Source organism: Schistocerca cancellata, chromosome 5 (genome assembly GCF_023864275.1).
Source record: "Schistocerca cancellata isolate TAMUIC-IGC-003103 chromosome 5, iqSchCanc2.1, whole genome shotgun sequence".
Taxonomy (NCBI): domain Eukaryota; kingdom Metazoa; phylum Arthropoda; class Insecta; order Orthoptera; family Acrididae; genus Schistocerca; species Schistocerca cancellata.
In genome coordinates, this window is record NC_064630.1 from 229,374,398 (window position 1) to 229,391,859 (window position 17,462).

The window sequence follows — 17,462 nt, forward strand, 5'->3', positions numbered from 1 at the left end:
GATCAAAAAGTCAGTATAAATATGACAACTTAATAAACCACGGAATAATGTAGATAGAGAGGTAAAAATTGACACACATGCTTGGAATGACATGGGGTTTTATTAGAACCACCCCACATTGCTAGACGCGTGAAAGATCTCTTGCGCTCATCGTTTGGTGATGATCGTGTGCTCAGCCGCGACTTTCGTCATGCTTGGCCTCCCAGGTCCCCAGACCTCAGTCCGTGCGATTATTAGCTTTGGGGTTACCTGAAGTCGCAAGTGTATCGTGATCGACCGACATCTCTAGGGATGCTGAAAGACAACATCCGACGCCAATGCCTCACCATAAATCCGGACATGCTTTACAGTGCTGTTCACAACATTATTCCTCGACTACAGCTATTGTTGAGGAATGATGGTGGACATATTGAGAATTTCCTGTAAAGAACATCATCTTTGCTTTGTCTTACTTTGCTATGATAATTATTGCTATTCTGATCAGATGAAGCGCCAACGCATCTGTCGGACATTTTTTGAACTTTTGTATTTTTTTTTGTTCTACTAAAACCCCATGTCATTCCAAGCATGTGCGTCAATTTGTACCTCTCTATCTACATTATTCCGTGATTTATTCAGTTTTCAAAATTATACTGACTTTTGATCACCCGGAATATAGTTCTGGCAATACTGGCCATGACCTTCTTCTTCTGTACAGATGCACACATATTACCCGAACTCTTACGGAACTTGTTAAGAATGTCTTCCACGAGTAATGAGCGTGTTGGGTAGGGACACTACGAATGTAGTGCCCTCTGTGCCCTCGGGTGGCTCAGAAAGCCGGCACGGTAACTCAGAATGTTCGGTCAGAGGGCTGCGTGCTCTCTCTAATAAAAAAAAACTGAGTCAAGGAATCGACGATCAGCTTGAACGAATGTCTTGTGACGTCCACCCAGACCAAACACAACGAACTGTAACGAAAAAAAAAAAAAAATCGGAGGTGGATAGCGCGTCAGCCATGTAAGCAGGAGATCCTGGGTTCGAGTGCCGGTCGGGGCATAGATTTTCACCTGTCCCCGTTGATATATATCATCGCCCGTCAGCAGCTGAAGGTATTAATATATAATTCTAATTATGCATTATTCTTCTGCATTGTTGTTCACTAAATACAGAGACTATGGCCTTCAGCTATAAGGAATTCCTTAAGAACAAGCATAGCGACAACAATCTTAAATAATGTATCAGATGTTGCACCAGCTAGTAAAAAATTCTGATTGACATTTATCTCATTGAACCTCAAGTAGAGCAACTGTCACAGCTTCCGCATCTTGATCGTCCATAACTTCAAACCATACTGGATATTGCACATTTTTATTGAGTATTTTAGGAAGACATTCAATAACATTGCACAACATTATTGTACACTACGCCTATGGGCCGCTGGCCAACGCTTTTGGCCGCTATTCTCGCTTACATAACAGGTGTTCTGGCAAGCTGTGAGACCAGCTATCTTTGAAGTATTAGTGGCATGTCGGTTAACTATCTGGGAGTAAGATTGCGAAACGAAAAGAAATGAAACGAGTAGGTAGACAGATTCAGCTTTAGAGACGGCAGATGAAGGACTACGAATTTTTGGTTGCTTTCTGGGAGAGTGTTAACATTTACGTAGTACAAGGGGTACCGGGTACAAAACATTTGTGCAACCCATTTTTGGGCACCGTCTTGTTAAGAGTCTTTGTGAATCCCAGCAAGTCGTAGATAAAGAAGACATCGAAGCAGTTCATAGGCGTGTTGCTACATATGATACTGCACGGTTCGGTAGTACGAGTGTGTTACGGAAATACTCCGTGAGCTTAGAAGGGAATTCTTAGTGTTTAGAAGACGAGCGTTTCACAAAACGCTATTGAGAGCAGCATTCGATAGAGATTGCTGAATGGTTCTGTTGTAGCCAACGGTTGTCTCGCATAAGAACCAGTAAGGGAAAATAAAGGACACTAGGTCTCGTACAGAGGCACACAGTCAATCACTTTTCACTCACTCCGTTTCCCAGAGGGAGAAGAATGAGAATGACAGGAGGTGTGGAGCGTGCGCTAAGATGGGCGACGTGAGTGGCTCTGAGCACTATGGGACGTAACTTCTGAGGTCATCAGTCCCCTAGAACTTAGAACTACTTAAACCTATCCAGCCTAAGGACATCACACACATCCATGCCCGAAACAGGATTCGAACCTGCGACCGCAGCTGTCGCGCGGTTCCAGACTAAATCGCCTACAACCGCTCGGACACTCCGGCCGGCTGGGCGACGTGAATTTCTTTCTGACGTGTTTTTTTCGTGTGGAAATTGGATAAATGATTAAACATCTCAGTTAACTAAAATGTGAGTAAATATCTCGCGTGAAGAGAGAAGAAAAAAATTGTCTTCAGAGTAAAATCGATTAATATTTTCCGGGCAACATTGTACCACTAAAGACAGAGAACCGGAAATTACTACTGCAAGTTCGCACAGGGGCCTATAAGAAATCATTCTTCACACGCTGTACCAGTCTTTGTAACGGCAAAAATCATTTATGTAACTAGTCGGAGAGCGGCAACACTGATGGTTTTAACTTCCTTTTTTCTTGTCTTGTGAATGCTATCACCATCTTGTTTATTTTCTTTCCTGCTGCTGTGCAATTGTTACAAGCGTAGCAGGATAATTTTCTTCGGTATAATCTCGCGCTTCGTTTTACGTACACAAAATTACAAGGCACGCCGTATACTTTCAACGCTATCGAGGCATGAGATGATAAGAAGTGGGTGCACAGCCAATAGCCGCTCAGCTACTGTCTAGCCCCCCCTCCATCGCAACGTCACCGCCAACGACACACTATAATAATAGCGACGCCTTTTTCGTATCGTTAGTTGTCGTGAGTACAGCAGAAGGAGATTGTGGAGTTGCGCTGCTGCCGCTGTCAATCTTCCGACCATGAAACTAGTTTACTTCTTGGTGTTATATTGTTTATGCATTTCGGTAAATGCACACCCCCCATGGGTCTGTAATCAGACAGAAGTAAGTACAAAAATTTCAGAAATCGATATACAATATTTTTTTCTTACGTTACTAGCAAATATGTAGGAAACAACGTTGGATGTGGATGAAAAATAAAATGAAAAGGGAGTTAAAGTTTCAAGATTTATGTATGTTTTATTAATTATTTGGTTCGAGGTAAAAACGAAAAAATAAAGTTTACATGCCGTTCGTCGACTTGGGAAAAACAAAATAATTATTTACACCTGGGCACTAAACCTTTTACTTCACTTCCTTCACGCGCAGTTTCAGTAAAGACTATCAAAAAGGTGTTCAAAATCGCCTTTACAAAACGAAAGTTAGTCAATTGAGAATCTGTGAGTCATACAAGAAGACCTTACACTTTGACTCTTTGTTTATAAATTGGTTTGGTTTTATCTTTACTTACCACCTGTGCGGCATATCATTGTAAACTAACATGTATTGCTGTCATTAATTTGGTGCATTATTTACGTTCTTCAACCTGTGTCAACATCACTAGCATGTACAATGATGAAAGATGGTTAAACAAATTTAAATTTATACGTGTGTGGAGGTTTAGTTCGGTTCAAACCGAAAAATTTCAGTAACGTATTTCATCATTTTTTTTGTAGTAAAAATCCACAGATATTTCTAGTTTTCTATTTTATTTTTTGTTACTTATAATTATACTAGCTGGGGTACCCAGCTTCGCTCATGGAGGAGATATGAGAATGTGTGGTAGATGGAATAAAAGGAGAAACTTTAAAGTATGAGAGGTAAAACAAAACAAAAAAAATGTTGAAAATGTATTCCAACTATTTACAGCATTTGTTAAAGTAATTCTTTTATTGAAATCTTATTCTAGCTATTTACAACACTTGTTTATAAACAACATTTTTCATTTTGTTTTCTGAGGCGCATACGTAGAAATTTTTCGAATTTTCTACTCGAGAGCAAGCTACTTGTAGTAGATCATGAGAGAAGCAGGAGTCTCTGAGGTTGAAGCCGCAACATTTAAAGTTTGTCCTTGCGCTTCCTTAACTGTAAAACTGTAGACTAATCTGATTGGAAATTGCAGTCTTTTAAATTAGAATGGCAGTTCAGTAGAGATCAGTGGTATTCTGGGGATAATTAATGTGTGTCGTTTGTACTTTCCAGTCTTAAGTTCGGCTGCGATGATGTTATTCGATAGCTGTCTGATATTCGTACTTGTTCCATTACATAGTTTTGGTGAGTTGAGAGTTCCGAGTAGTATGAACGGAGATACAATTTTATGTCTAAGGCGGTGTAATGGCATTCCTGCTGTTTGCAAATTCTGTAGGAAAGTTAACACTTTCTTCAACGTTTGCCATCGTGTCGATCGATTTGTATATTCTCTCTTCACCTGGAATTTTCTTTTGAATAATAAAGCTGATATTGTCGACAGGAGCTTTTAGTTGCCAAAACTGCCCTTTAAAATAGCCAGTCCGTATTGGTATAATTGTGAACATTTTTTGGATAAATTTGGCCGACGAGCTCTTATTCAGCAGCGGCTATGTTGCAGAAGTCGCTGTTGAGTTTAATGGGCCTGTCGTCTTGTCAATAGGCTATGTGTCTTCGGCTGTCTGTAAAAGTTGAGCAAAATGTGCTGTTGTTTCGTCTTTCGATAGTTCAGCTCTCATACTTTTTCTTAGTCCCAATATTTGAAAGCGTGGCCAGAGATGTGACTTCTTTTAAGCATGAATTGATCTCGTCTCCTGGTATTGTCTTGGGGATAACTGGAAGTGTTTGCTGAAAGTCTCCTGAGAGTATGATTAACTCTCCTCCCGTCACTTCAGAACTTCCTCGCAAGTCTTGTAATGTTCTGTCCATGGCGTTGAGCGTTTTTTTATGTGCCATTGTGCATTCGTCCCAGAAGATAATTTTAGCTTGCTTCAGAAGTTCACCCCGTCCACTTGATCTTGAAATTGTACATACCGGGAACTGTTGTTCGGCTGTATTCAACGCTAGTTGTAGGGCGGAACGGGCACTTCGCCCTCCTTCTGAAACTGTGGCTGCAATACCGGATGATGCCAGCGCACGTGCGACGTGTTGTTTTGCACGTATTTCCGCCAGTAATAGATTTATTGGAAACATTTTTTCGGTGCCGCCTGGTGCGTCCAAGTACAGAATTCTTGAAAAGATTGTAAATTTCCTTTTGGTTGTCATTGAGGAGTGGTTTATTGTGAGCAATGTATTAAAGTAGCTTGTTGATTTTGCAACTTTTTTCCTTTTTAATTTCGAAGTTTATCACACTGATAGCATCTTTTCGTGGTGATTGCATCTCAAGTTGTACTAAAGATCTGTTTGTTTGTTGCTAAACATTTGTTTTCTAAGTGAATGAATGTTTCATTGAAGATGTCGTTGAATTCGTTGGTCAGCTCAGGATGAGCTTGTCGAATTCGTACACTCTTTGAAGAAGTCCCATAGCTGTTTTGGTTTCGATGGGTTACATGCTGTTAGAATTAGGGCGAATAATTCTCTCATTTGTTCAGCTGAGGCTGTCAGTAAGGCTTCTTGCAGTGATAATTCCCAGTGGTTGTCGTTTCCCAATAGTCCTAAGCATTGTCATGCTGTATATCTGTCACAAGTAACCGTCAACAGTCATGGGATCTGTGAAAATTTTTGATTCCCATATTTCGTGTAGCAACATCTGGAGATAGAAACAGTCTGTATTGTTCGGTGTATACTCGGCCTAGTGCGCTAGTTTTCATGGTTCCTGAATGATCTTCTACTGGAATTCCTTGTTTCCGTCGTTGAAAGATTTTTCTTGTTGTGTTCTACATATAATAGGTAGGGAGGTAGACAATGTTTTCGCGAATGGATCATTTTAGCACAGTTGGTAAAAAGCTGTTAATTTTGTGTTCTGAGGTGGTTCGCTTGCAATGTTTCTGGCGGTGTCTTTTGTGGAGTAAACTCCCTCTCCATTCTCCAAATGTACTGCTAGATGTTTGCACACTTGGATCGTATTCGTGTATGGCAAATCTGAAAATCCGGCAGGCTGCTTCTTTACTGTTGATGTATCATCCCATTTGGCAGATGAGGATCTCGTCGTTTCTATTTTGTTGTTAACTGTCTTTGGCTGTTTGAAATACTGTCATGTCAACTTCCTTTGATGGATTTCACTGAATTGCAGTATTCTACGTTTATGTGTGCTTGGTATATTTTGGAAAGTAATGTGATACATCGTACTACCCATTGATTATCTATTTCCAGTTCATCACTGCCTCGTTATTCGTATTTCTGCTGTGCAGTCGCCGTTTTTGGGTGCTCATCTTCTGTATTTGGGATAGCCATCAACTCCGATTTGCGTGTTGTCTAAGTATTGATAAACTGTCGTTTAATGGCCCACATGATCCGTGAATCATCTTTTTCGCGACTATGTCGTACAGTTCCATATCTTATTGTGGGTTGGGAAATTCAGCTTGTATGATTTTGTTGGTAACTGCGCGAGGAATTCTGTCGTGCAGCCGTATGTGATTTTGTGAGTGAGGCAGTTCTCGTTTTTTGCCATTCGATTGTGTACATCCAGCATCTAGCCGTTCCAAGGATGCGATTTTTTCTTATGACTTCAATAAATCTCATATGTTTTTTTGGGAACTTCGGCTGTTATGTGGTGTTGATGCATGTGGAATTGTCCGTATCTTAGTTGTTCTTTGAATTCCGGCCACGACGACTTGCATGTGAATGTTATGAAGAGGTCAGGTCAGGTCGACCATATTTTCTTATGCACCTCACGGCATCTTGAGTGAATTCGTGCATGTCTCGGACTTATGTATGATAACGGTAAGATTACCATTGTTCCAATGTCGTAAATGTTTCTGTCATTTATGATGAGGTCTTGAAGGTGGAGTCTGGTTGAGTCTTACGGACAGCATCCGTTCCGCTTCTATTTTTGCATACAAATCTACCACGAATTGTTGGAATAAACGACGCGTTTTGAGAATGCGACCGTGTGTTTCATTGTCTATTATCATTAAACGGCAAGCGTAGAACTCCTTGGAGGTGACTTTTTGTTTTTCTCTACGCCTGTTTCAGTTGGATTTGTTTGATATTAAAATGACATCCGTCCTCTCCGTGCAGAAATAGTAATGAATACTGGAGAGCATCATATGTACGGCGTGTCTCTGCAATTTGTTGTAGTCCTTCTTCTCTTCGTTGAACAATTATGTCACGGCTTGTGTTTTCATTGTCCACAATTACGATGGCGACTTCGTATATCTGAGGTGCATTACATCGACGTTTGTGTTCTCCTTGCAGTCTTTTGTCGGCTCGAATTTTAACTTTATAGTCATGAGAAATCATTCGGTCTAATGCTGTTTTGAATATGTGAATCAGCTGATATATATTCGAGTAGGCTCCTCTGCACATCTCGGGCTACTCCCCGTCTCAGTCAACTGATATATGTGCATCGTTAATCATTTTCTGCTTCTTCGTTTCTGATGAAATATGCTTGCAGAAATTTATGGTGTTCGTTGGGTAGTGGTAGTATTGATTTCATGTTGTGATAGATTTATCCTTGGATGGAGAGAACATGGTCGATTTCATCTCTGTTAGTGTTGACCGAAAAGACACCGAAAGCCGTCATTTGGAAGCAGGCATTGTACGCTTTTATATTTTGAAGAAAGTGTTTTGATTCAGGAGTTTCCCCAATCATGTTATGTAAAAATTCATGCGGAAGTGCTTCCAGTGGTGTTAATCGAATTTTTCCATTTATGCAACAGAATCCTGGTGTTTCTCTATTGAATTTGTTCGCGTTGCTAAATTGGCAGATCTTATCCATTTTCCGATTACTACGTGTTTGTGTTTGTTATATTCTTTCGTCGGGTCTTACTGGAAAGATAGGTTGTACTATTCAGTTGTCCTCGTCCGCATTTCTCGTGGGGTGATATTTTCATGGCTCGCTTCAGTTCGCGGTCTTTTATTATAAGACTGTGTCGGAATTCTTGATTCTCCAGTCCATTCGTTTCGATGTTCTTCGATTTCTCTGCTTCTCACGGTGTTCATTCTCGTTCGTTGGGAATTTAAACGTGTGTCGGTACCGGTTTGAATTACCGCGATCGACGGTTTAACATCTGTGTGTGCTTGTAGGCTTGATGTAACAGTTTATTAACGAAACCCTGCGGGCGAAACACAATAATACACTGCAATCGATAACTCGTGCGAAGGCGTGAGAAAAGTTCGTACGGTAAATTATTCCGTATATAACACACTTGGATTCACGCTTTCGCCAAGGAGTAGAGCGTGGAACAGTAGAACGTGGAACAGAAAACCACAAAGAGTAACTCACAGAACAAATGTCGCTTGTGTATAGCGTGTCTGCTGTTCAGCGGGGAAGTTTCGAGGCACTACTTTCAAGCACCCGCGCATGTCACGGCACTGGACGATGACAGAAGACGCCACACGTGCTTCGCTCTCTTCGTATGTTTCGTTTTTTCGTTGTTCCTTTTATTATCTCCGTTTTACTTCATAACTACAAGATCTGCTTCTCTTTTATGTTTGGGCATTGTCTAAAATATAAATCAAAATTTTATTAACACATACACTAAGTACACTTCACATACGTTTCACACGTTATTTTCGGTTTATATTGTCACTGTATCACTTTGACTACTCACGTTTCACTTTTTGTTTTTATGCACTCACTGCAGTAATTTTTCGGCTGCTTCCTTCATCACTGATAAGAAACTGATGTTCGAACCCACGACGGGTCTTTCTTTATTTACCCCACCAGTGGAGGATTCCAGAATATACCAAAAAGGCATCGAATGGTCCACAATGTTCCACAGTGATCTGGTATGTTCCCGAACATTCTAGAATCTTCCTAAATGTTCCAGACTATTCCAGAACATCAAAGACCATTGTGGATAATTCTGGAATGTCGTGGAATGTTCACGAATACTCTCAAATGTTCTGGAATGTTCTCGAATACTGTCGAATGCTCTAGAAATTTCTAGAGTGTGAAACATGCCAGCCCTTATATCTTCGAAAGCACGTCCTTCAGGTAAAAACGGGAACCTTATTCATGGATGGGGAATAGAGTGCTACCACAACATATAACTGAGCATACTGGGACTCATTTCTAAGTTTTAGCGATTGACACATTGTACACTTACTTTTATAATCTAAATTTTTTAAGCTACAATATGGAAGTGGCTTAATGTTGCCTTTCATTTTCATTTATTCTGCTTCAGTATTCATGGATGTATGTTCTTGCCAATGTGAAATTCATTAGAGACACACATTGTAGTGATTTGTAGGATACAAATGTATATAAATGTAAGTAAAGTGGGCTGAGGGCAGTAAAACTGTCAGTACAGTTTTACTGTTACACATCCATCCATCCATCCATTCGTTGATTCATTCCCCATCATGTACATAAATAATGTTATGAAGCAGAGCATTAAGGAGTGTAGGAGTGTATAAATAGTCAAGTTACACATTAATTGGCAGAATAAGTCACTGAAGGTTGCACTTCTTTATATGCTTGACAGTCTGGGGCCATTACTAGATATGAACTATGTATATGAAACAGAAGACCCAAAGAAGAATGGTGTGTTTCAACAAGGATTCATTTAGTAAGTGTAAGAGGTTTGTAGAAATGCTTATCAGACTGCAGTGGTAGGCATTACAAGATAGATGTAGTGGATCATAACATATGTTTATTGTTAAATTTCATAGTCTGTGCCGAAGAAATTCAAACCATGTATTAAATACTTCCACATACCTCTTGTAAAATGATTGAGCAAGAAAATCGGATAACTTAAGAGCCTGTGTGAAGGCTGACCAACACTTATTCTTCCTGTATTTCATTTGCAAATAGAACAGGAAAGGGAGAAATGGAAGTGGTATCAGAAGTAGCTTTTGCCACAGGCTTTAAGGTGGCTCATGAAGTATATAGTTAGTTACATGTTTCGATCAAGAAATTTTGTAGCGGCATTGTGTACCCCTTTTTGTGCTAAAGACAACCTTAATGTGAAGTGATGAATGTTGTTTTTCCTTCGGGTATTGTGATTTTGTACATCATTGTTCCTTTTGAACTCAAAGAGTGTCTTATTTAGAAGAAACTTCATGAGAGAATAAATATATTGTGAAGCAATAGTCAGAATGCCCAACTCCTTAAACAGATGTCTATAAGAAGATTACGGATGAACACCACATATTATTCTTACAGCACGTTTTTGCACAATGGCGACTTTCTTTCTTAAAGATGAGTTATCCCAGAACTGACGAAATAAATCTCGGGTGAACAGCCTGGTATGAGTGTGCATAGGACACAATATTTCGGCAATAGAACACGTTGCCATCATCAGGTGCGCTGATGTACTGACCGGCGGTGTTAATAGAGATGGGGCCCCTCCACGCCCGCACCAACGTGGTGACCAAACCAAAAGTTCTACTGTCACCTCCGTCAACATGTTAGTTATCTAATAGGTGGATCACAGGATGCTGGGCTGTGATATTATCCGTGCGACCATTAACATGGTCCATCAGGTGACAGATGGTGGACGAAACGCGAATGAGGGTAGCAATTAGAAGAGCAGAGGGAAAAAAGTGCCAAGGATCGGGCCGTGGGAAAAAAACCTCTGCGACAGTGTGATGGGTAGTAAGAGCAGTAGTGGCTTACTAGTTGCGATAGTTCATGCAAGGTAGGGTTTGTTAGTATGGGTATCATGCAGCATTACTGTGGCAGGCGATGGCGGTGTATCCGAGTTTGCTGCAGCCGCTGCATTCCTGGAACAATCAGGATCGTTATATATTAGTGGGAGATCGGCCATAGATCATCTCACTGTGGGGGGGGGGGGGGGGGGGGCAGTGGAGCTTGTCTGCATGTAGTGTACGGTACGGCTTCCCTGGGTGGTGCCACTTATTCGGCAAATGTCTTCCAACTGGATATCCAGTAATGGTGGCTGTTTAACAGGGGCTCACCTGTACCGTTGTGTGTGCGTGTACTTGGCCATAGATGTTAGTTCCTTACAAGTATGTCTTTTGGTCTGTTATGTTTCCATCTATGGTTGCGGTCGTAGTTCCCCATATTCAGAATAAACGGGTTCTGCGAATGTCTGGAGTTTCTGTATAGTCTTGTGGTGAGTTTGTGGATTACCTTTGTGATAGTGTCAAGTCGGTGTTCCCGGTGGAGGTCCGCGATGCGTGTGTATCGTGGAGCATTGCTTATGAGTACTTTGTTTTGTATGATCTGCAGACGGCGCAGGCGTGTGGGCGCAGCGTATCCCCAGGCAGGGGCTGCGAACATCAGGGGTCGAATAAGTGTCATGTACATGGACCTCGTCACCCTTCTGTTCAGTGTGCTACGCCTGTTGAGCTTAGGGTAGAGCTGTTTGAGCCTCGCGCTTGCTCGGTTGGTCACGTGTTGTATGTGGTCCCCCCAGAGTAATTTCCGGTCCAGCCAGACACCGATGTATTTGACTTTCTCGCGGAAACGTATTGGGCGTGCATGTAGAGTTATTGGTCTGCAGTATCGGTGTTTGCGCAGTTGCTTCGGTCTTCTAGTGAACAGAACGGCTTCACACTTGTCGACGTTTACTCTAACACGCCATTTCTCTAACCAAGGCTCGGTCACTCTGAGAGCGGTCTGTAAGCGTGACGTAATGTTTGATGGTTCCCAATCTTGCGCGAGGTTGGCTGCGTCATCCGCGTAGATTGCCATCTTTGTGTTGTGTGTGGTTGGGAGATCGTTTATGTAGAGGTTAAACAATAGGGGCCCAAGGATGGTTCCCTGAGGTACTCCCGCGTGTATACCGTGTCGTGTTGATTGTTTTCCCTGCACGTCAGTGTTGAAACTCATGTCTGTCAGGTATGAGTGTATGAGACGCACCAGCCCGTCGGGGAACCCCGCGTCGCTGAGTTTGCGAATGAGGCCGTTGTGCCATATACGGTCGAAAGCCTTTTCGATGTCTAGAAACACCGCTCTTGTTGCTTTGTTTGTGTTGAAGCCATGTGTTATATGTTCAACGACCCGTAAGAGTTGTTATGTTGTGGAGTGGTGATTCCTGAAGACGAACTGCTCTGGTCTCAGGATGTCATTTGTTATGCAGTTCCTAGTGATGCGTTTGAGAATCACCTTCTCAACAACCTTGCTGAGCGAGCTCAGAAGACTGATGGGTCGGTAATTTTATGGGAGGCTGTGGTCTTTCCCCGGCTTCCTGAACATCAGGACCTTGGCCGTCTTCCAAAAGGCGGGGAAGTGTTGGTGTTTTAGTATGGCATTCGTTATGTGTGTTAGGTGTTCAGTGTCTTTATCCGTGAACTCCTGGAGGGCACGGTTTTGAATGCCATCACGACAGGGGCTTTCCTAGCAGCGGAATGCATTATAGCGCAGGAGACTTCGGCTGTACTAGCATGTCGAATGTCGTCGCGCGATGGTCGGGCTAAAATGCATGTAACCTTCTGGATCTGATAGTACCAGGTTCGGTGTGAATAACGCTGCGAGTGTGCGAGCCATTAGTTCTGCTTTCTCCTCCGCTGAGTATGCAGGTCCGTGAGGCCCTTGGAGCGTTGAGGTGTACATTTTCTCCCTGGTGAAGTGTCGGGCTAGTTGCCACACGCTAGGTCGCGCGGTGTCCAGCCCTTCGAGTTTTTGGTTCCACTGTTGTGTTCTATGTGTTTGTATTTTGTCGTGTATGATGCCCTGTAGCCTGTTAATGTGCCGTTTGAAGTACTGACGCCTGGTACACTGCCATTGTCTCCCGAGGCGATTCTTCATTGAGATTAGGCCCAAGATTTTTTGGGGCAGGGCCGCACTGTGTTGTTGTGAGGTGCGATCAGGTATGGTGCCCGCCATTGCGTCCTGGATTGCGTTAGTGAGGGTTTTTCTGCCTCGTCAATTTGTGCTGTTTCGTTAATTTCGTGTATGGGTGGGATGTGACTATCGAGCGTTTCCTTGAACAATGTCCAATTCGCACGCCCGTAGTTCAACATCCTGCGTTGTTCCATGTGCTGCAGTGTTTCCTCAATGTATAGTATTACAGGTTGGTGGTTTGAGGGCAGATCGTTTTCAACGGCAATGTTGAGTGTCGATGTAATGCCCTTGATGAGGGCCATGTCTAACACGTCTGGCCTGTGTCCCCTCTGATAGGGAATGTGCGTCGGTTCAGTCGGTGCTAGTGTAATGTAGTTTCTGCCTAGTGAATGTTCGTATAGTTTTTTGCCGTCGGGATTTCGTATGCGTGAATTTCATTTTGGGTGTTTTGCGTTCAGATCTCCAGCGACTATTACTCACGGTGAGATGTTGAGTAGCGTGCTGATATCGCGTGTTGACTGTTGTATACCGATATCAGTGTAGTGTAGGCTCCGTTGAAATTGACTCTGACGGCCGCAGCCTCGATTTTTTCCAGTTCAGGGAGCTCTATGTTTGTGTGCTCAATGTCTTTGTGTATGACGATTGCAGTTCCACCTGCCACGGCGTCGCCCGGTCGGTCGGTACGATAGGCGCAGTAGCCAGGAAAGTTTGTTTGTGCGGTTTAAGCTTAGTCTCGCTCAGTAGTGCGACAAGGATTCCCTTGCGATCCATGAGCGCGACAAATTCTGTCCTTATGTTGTAGATCGAGTCTGCATTCCAGAACAGGATCTGTGATAGTATGTGCATATTTGCGTTACGGGCCGGGTGTGGTATGTTATTCATGTAAGAGAGTGAAAAAGTGTCGTGATGGCAGTGTGTATGACAGCCCGGTATTGCCGGGTTCGGCGCTCATGAGCTGGGTGATGAGTGTAGTGGCGGCCGTCAGCACCTTGGTAAGGATTTGAACGGTCGTGTGTCGAGGGAATAGTGTTTCCAATATTCCCCCAGGTGATGTGTTGGAGTTGGATGTGGCACCCTGAGGTGCTGTTGTAGAGTTAGCGGCCGCTTGTGCGGGTATTGGTGTGTTGTGAGGAGTGGCATTTGTGTTTATGTTTTGTGGCAGAGGTTGTGGCGCCTGTGTTACTTCTGTGGTGAGGGGGATGGTGGTGTGGGTTGCAGTCTCGATGTCTTGTTGACTGTTTACCTGTGTGTTATTGGTCTGCTGTCATTGGGTGGCCTGTTGTGGTGATTTGGTGTTCCCCGCTCTGTGCTTACATGTACGTCTATACTTCCTCTGGGCTTGGGGTTCTGGGGTTTTTTGTGTGGGTGCGTTTTCCTGTATAGTGTACGTTTCTTCGCAGCACGTGACTTCCGGGAGTGGGGTCGTGTTGTTTGGGGGCATAGGTGTTGGCACCGGTGCTTGTTGATTTTCTGGTGTTGTCTGTGGCTGATGCGTAGCTATTGCAGCGGTTGTTTCGCGTGTTTGTGAAGGGCGCTGAGGTTCCGCGGCCTGTGTCGTTCCGCCAGGGCGTGCAACCGTGGCAAACGTTACGCCGTTCCTTACTAGGTTCGGTGCTGGCCTTGGAAGTGGGATGTCGTGCTGTACCCTGTGCTTGTCTTGCTTACGCTTCAGCGCCTGTTTGTATACACTGCACTGCCTGAAATTGGCCGCATGGGGCCCACTGCAGTTGGCACAGCGTCGTTGGTTTGGCTGTGTTTGTGTACAGGTGATGGGTCTGTGATTGCCAGCACATTCGCGGCAACGAGTTGCCAGGCCACAACGAAGGGCCGAGTGGCCGAATCGCTGGCAGTTGTTACATTGTTGGGGGACTATGGGTGGTTCGTAGTGTTCTACACGTACGTCCATCCGCAGAAACCTCTTTATCTGCAGGATGGTGCGGGAATCAGCCTTGTCGGCTAACTCAACCATGTAGTGTGGTAGCGGTGCGTGTATGCGGAACCCCGTCATCCGGGAGACACTTTTGCTGTCGAATTCCAGATAACAGAGCGCCGCCTGTACTGTCTCGTTGGGGGTACTGGGATCCACTCCCTTGATCACGTACTGCTGGGTTCTCTCGTACAGCGTTCTGTACGTATAGTGTTCGAGCTTCCGATCTTTGAGGAAGGTCAGAATATCTTTGTATTCATTGTCTGTGGCAACGTACAGTAAGAACCTATCCCCCGAGTACTTTGCGTGTAATGTGCTGTTAACGTGCCTTTCCGCGAATGCAGTGTTAAGGGCACTAAGCTTCCCATAGTTTTGTGTAACGACAGGGGAGAAACAAGTCTTGTGTTGTGTGGGCACAGCTGTGGCTTTGTGTGCTTTGTTGTTATTCGCCACAGCCGTGTTTGTGTTTTGTTTCTTGTTGTTGTTGCTAGCCTGAGATGTGCCAGTTGGCATCAGCAACAGCGCCTTTCGGTTGCCTAGCGAGCTTGGTTGCTCGGTTGTCTGTGTCGTTTTTCTTGGTTTGCGTCTAGGGCCCTCCACTTGCCAGGGCTGGTTTTCTGGGTCCGCTTCCGCCGCCGCTGCCTCGACCTCTTGAGGTTGCGGCGTCGGTGGGGCAATGGTGCATGTCTGTCCAGTTACAGGGGAATGTACTGGGATGTTTAGTGCCGCTGTTTTTGGTGGGTGAGATGTCCGCTCCGAATAGTTCGGTGATTAGCCGGCGCGACTCGAGCTGCTTTTGCGCTTTCGCGCCAAGCGGTCGAACGTCGCCAGCCGCTCCCTTGCCTTCGGTAGCGGGCGGGGCGCGAGTTTCGGCGGGTGCAGTCGATCCTCGCGCCTCGTGTGTTGCGGTCTTGCTGCGGGTAACGGCAGGAGAAGTGCTAGCGGCGTCCGCCATCTCGCACTTGGGATGATTTATTAGGTAGGGAGGGAGGGACGGACCCGGCGCCATGTACACATAGGACAATCCCCCTCCCGCTCCTCCCTCAGGCGCTTCCTATGAGTCGGTGCGGTCCAGGTACAGCGTCCGTTCTGCCGCCGTCTGGGCGCTGCGTCCTAGATCTTCTCGTTCAGGAGGGTCTGCCGGCACCGCTGTCGTTATTCTTCCCTCCTCCCCTGAAGTCGGTAGACTCTGGTAAATATCCTTTTTCTTCTCAATCCGGGCTATCGCGGGGTCCCACGCCTTGCTAAGGATATAACCGCTGTCACGATTTAGTTGTGGCTCCTTTACTCTGATCTCTATGGCTCCTTTGATGACACAGTCCCAGTATTTGGAAGTCTGTGTGGTCATAATCCATGCTGTGGAGTTCCGACAGGCAATGCTCTGCGATTGCCGACTTACTGGGCTGTTGCAGTCTAGTGTGCCGTTGATGTTCTCAGCATCGATCCTCAATGGTACAAATGATTTACCCTATGTATACACTACCGCATTGGCAAGGTATATGATAAACCCCTGATTTACTTAGACAAAGGTTGACCTTGACACTACCAAGAAGGCTCTTGGTTTTGCTTGGAGGCGGAAGACAATTTTCACCAGGTGTTTACGTAAAATGCGTCCAATTTTTCTGGATGAGGCCCCACAAAACGGAATAATAGCCAAGGCCGCCTCCTCCTGAGGTTCCTCAAGTTTCCGCCGGTGCTGCAGGTGTGGGATATAGAGCCTTCCGAATTTGCCCTTCCTTGCAACCGTTCCTCCGAAACACGGTCTACAGATGGTCTAATTCTTGTTGGAGACTGTCCCTGTCGGAGATGGTGTGAGCTCTGTGTACAAGAGTTTTGAGCACGCCATTCTTTTCTGCCGGGTGGTGGCAGCTATCCGCATGTAGGTACAAATCGGTGTGCGTCTTCTTCCTATACACGCTGTGGCCCAAAGTGCCGTCAGCTCGTCTTCTAATCAAAACATCTAGGAAAGGGAGCATCCCATCAGTTTCGATCTCCATGGTGAACTTAATATTCTCGTGTCTGGAGTTGAGATGTGTGAGGAAGTCTGCCAGTTTATCTCTTCCATGTGGCCAGATAAGGAAGGTATCATCCACATATCTAAAGAAACAGGTGGATTTTAGATGTGCTGATTCAAGAGCTTCCTCCTCGAAATGTTCCATGTACATATTTGCGACAACAGGTGAGAGTGGACTCCCCGTGGCTACTCCTTCTGTCTGCTCTTAGTATGCACCGTCAAATAAGAAGTAAGTTGATGTCAGAACATGTCTGAAAATGTTGGTCTCTTCGTCAAATTTTTGGCTGGTAAGTCCCAAGGATTCTTGTAATGGAACTTTAGTGAATAGAGATATCACGTCGAAGCTCACCAGTATGTCAGATTCCTTAAGCGCAAGGTCCCAGGAAATCCACGGAGTTACGGATATGCTGTGTACATCTCCCAACGTAAGGGCTAAGCAGTTGTTTGAGGTGTTTGGCGAGAAGGTGCGCTGGGGCACCAATATTGCTGACAATGGGACGTAACGGAATCGATTCCTTGTGCACCTTCGGCAGTCCGTAAAGTCTAGGAGGAACAGCAGGCCTCGGGCATAGCTTCTTGGTAATCTCGTCAGGGAAGCTGGAATCCTTGAGAAGCACCAGAGTCTTCCTCTCGACCCTCTTGGTAGGATCGGTGTCAGTCTTGCGGTATGCGCTGCCACCAAGTAGGCCCCACATCTTCTCAGCATAATCCTGTTGGGATAGGAACATCGTTGCGT

General features: G+C 44.6%; 1 protein-coding gene across 1 annotated transcript in view; it reads left to right on the top strand.

The window, feature by feature from the left end:
* The first annotated feature begins 2,878 nt into the window (after positions 1–2,878).
* LOC126188846 (uncharacterized) overlaps positions 2,879–17,462 on the top strand; it is a 183,749-nt gene continuing 169,165 nt past the window's right edge. The window contains exon 1 of the mRNA XM_049930488.1: positions 2,879–3,028. Within this exon, the coding sequence (XP_049786445.1) occupies positions 2,945–3,028 (84 nt within the window). The 5' untranslated portion in view covers positions 2,879–2,944. The remainder of the gene's footprint in view (positions 3,029–17,462) is intronic.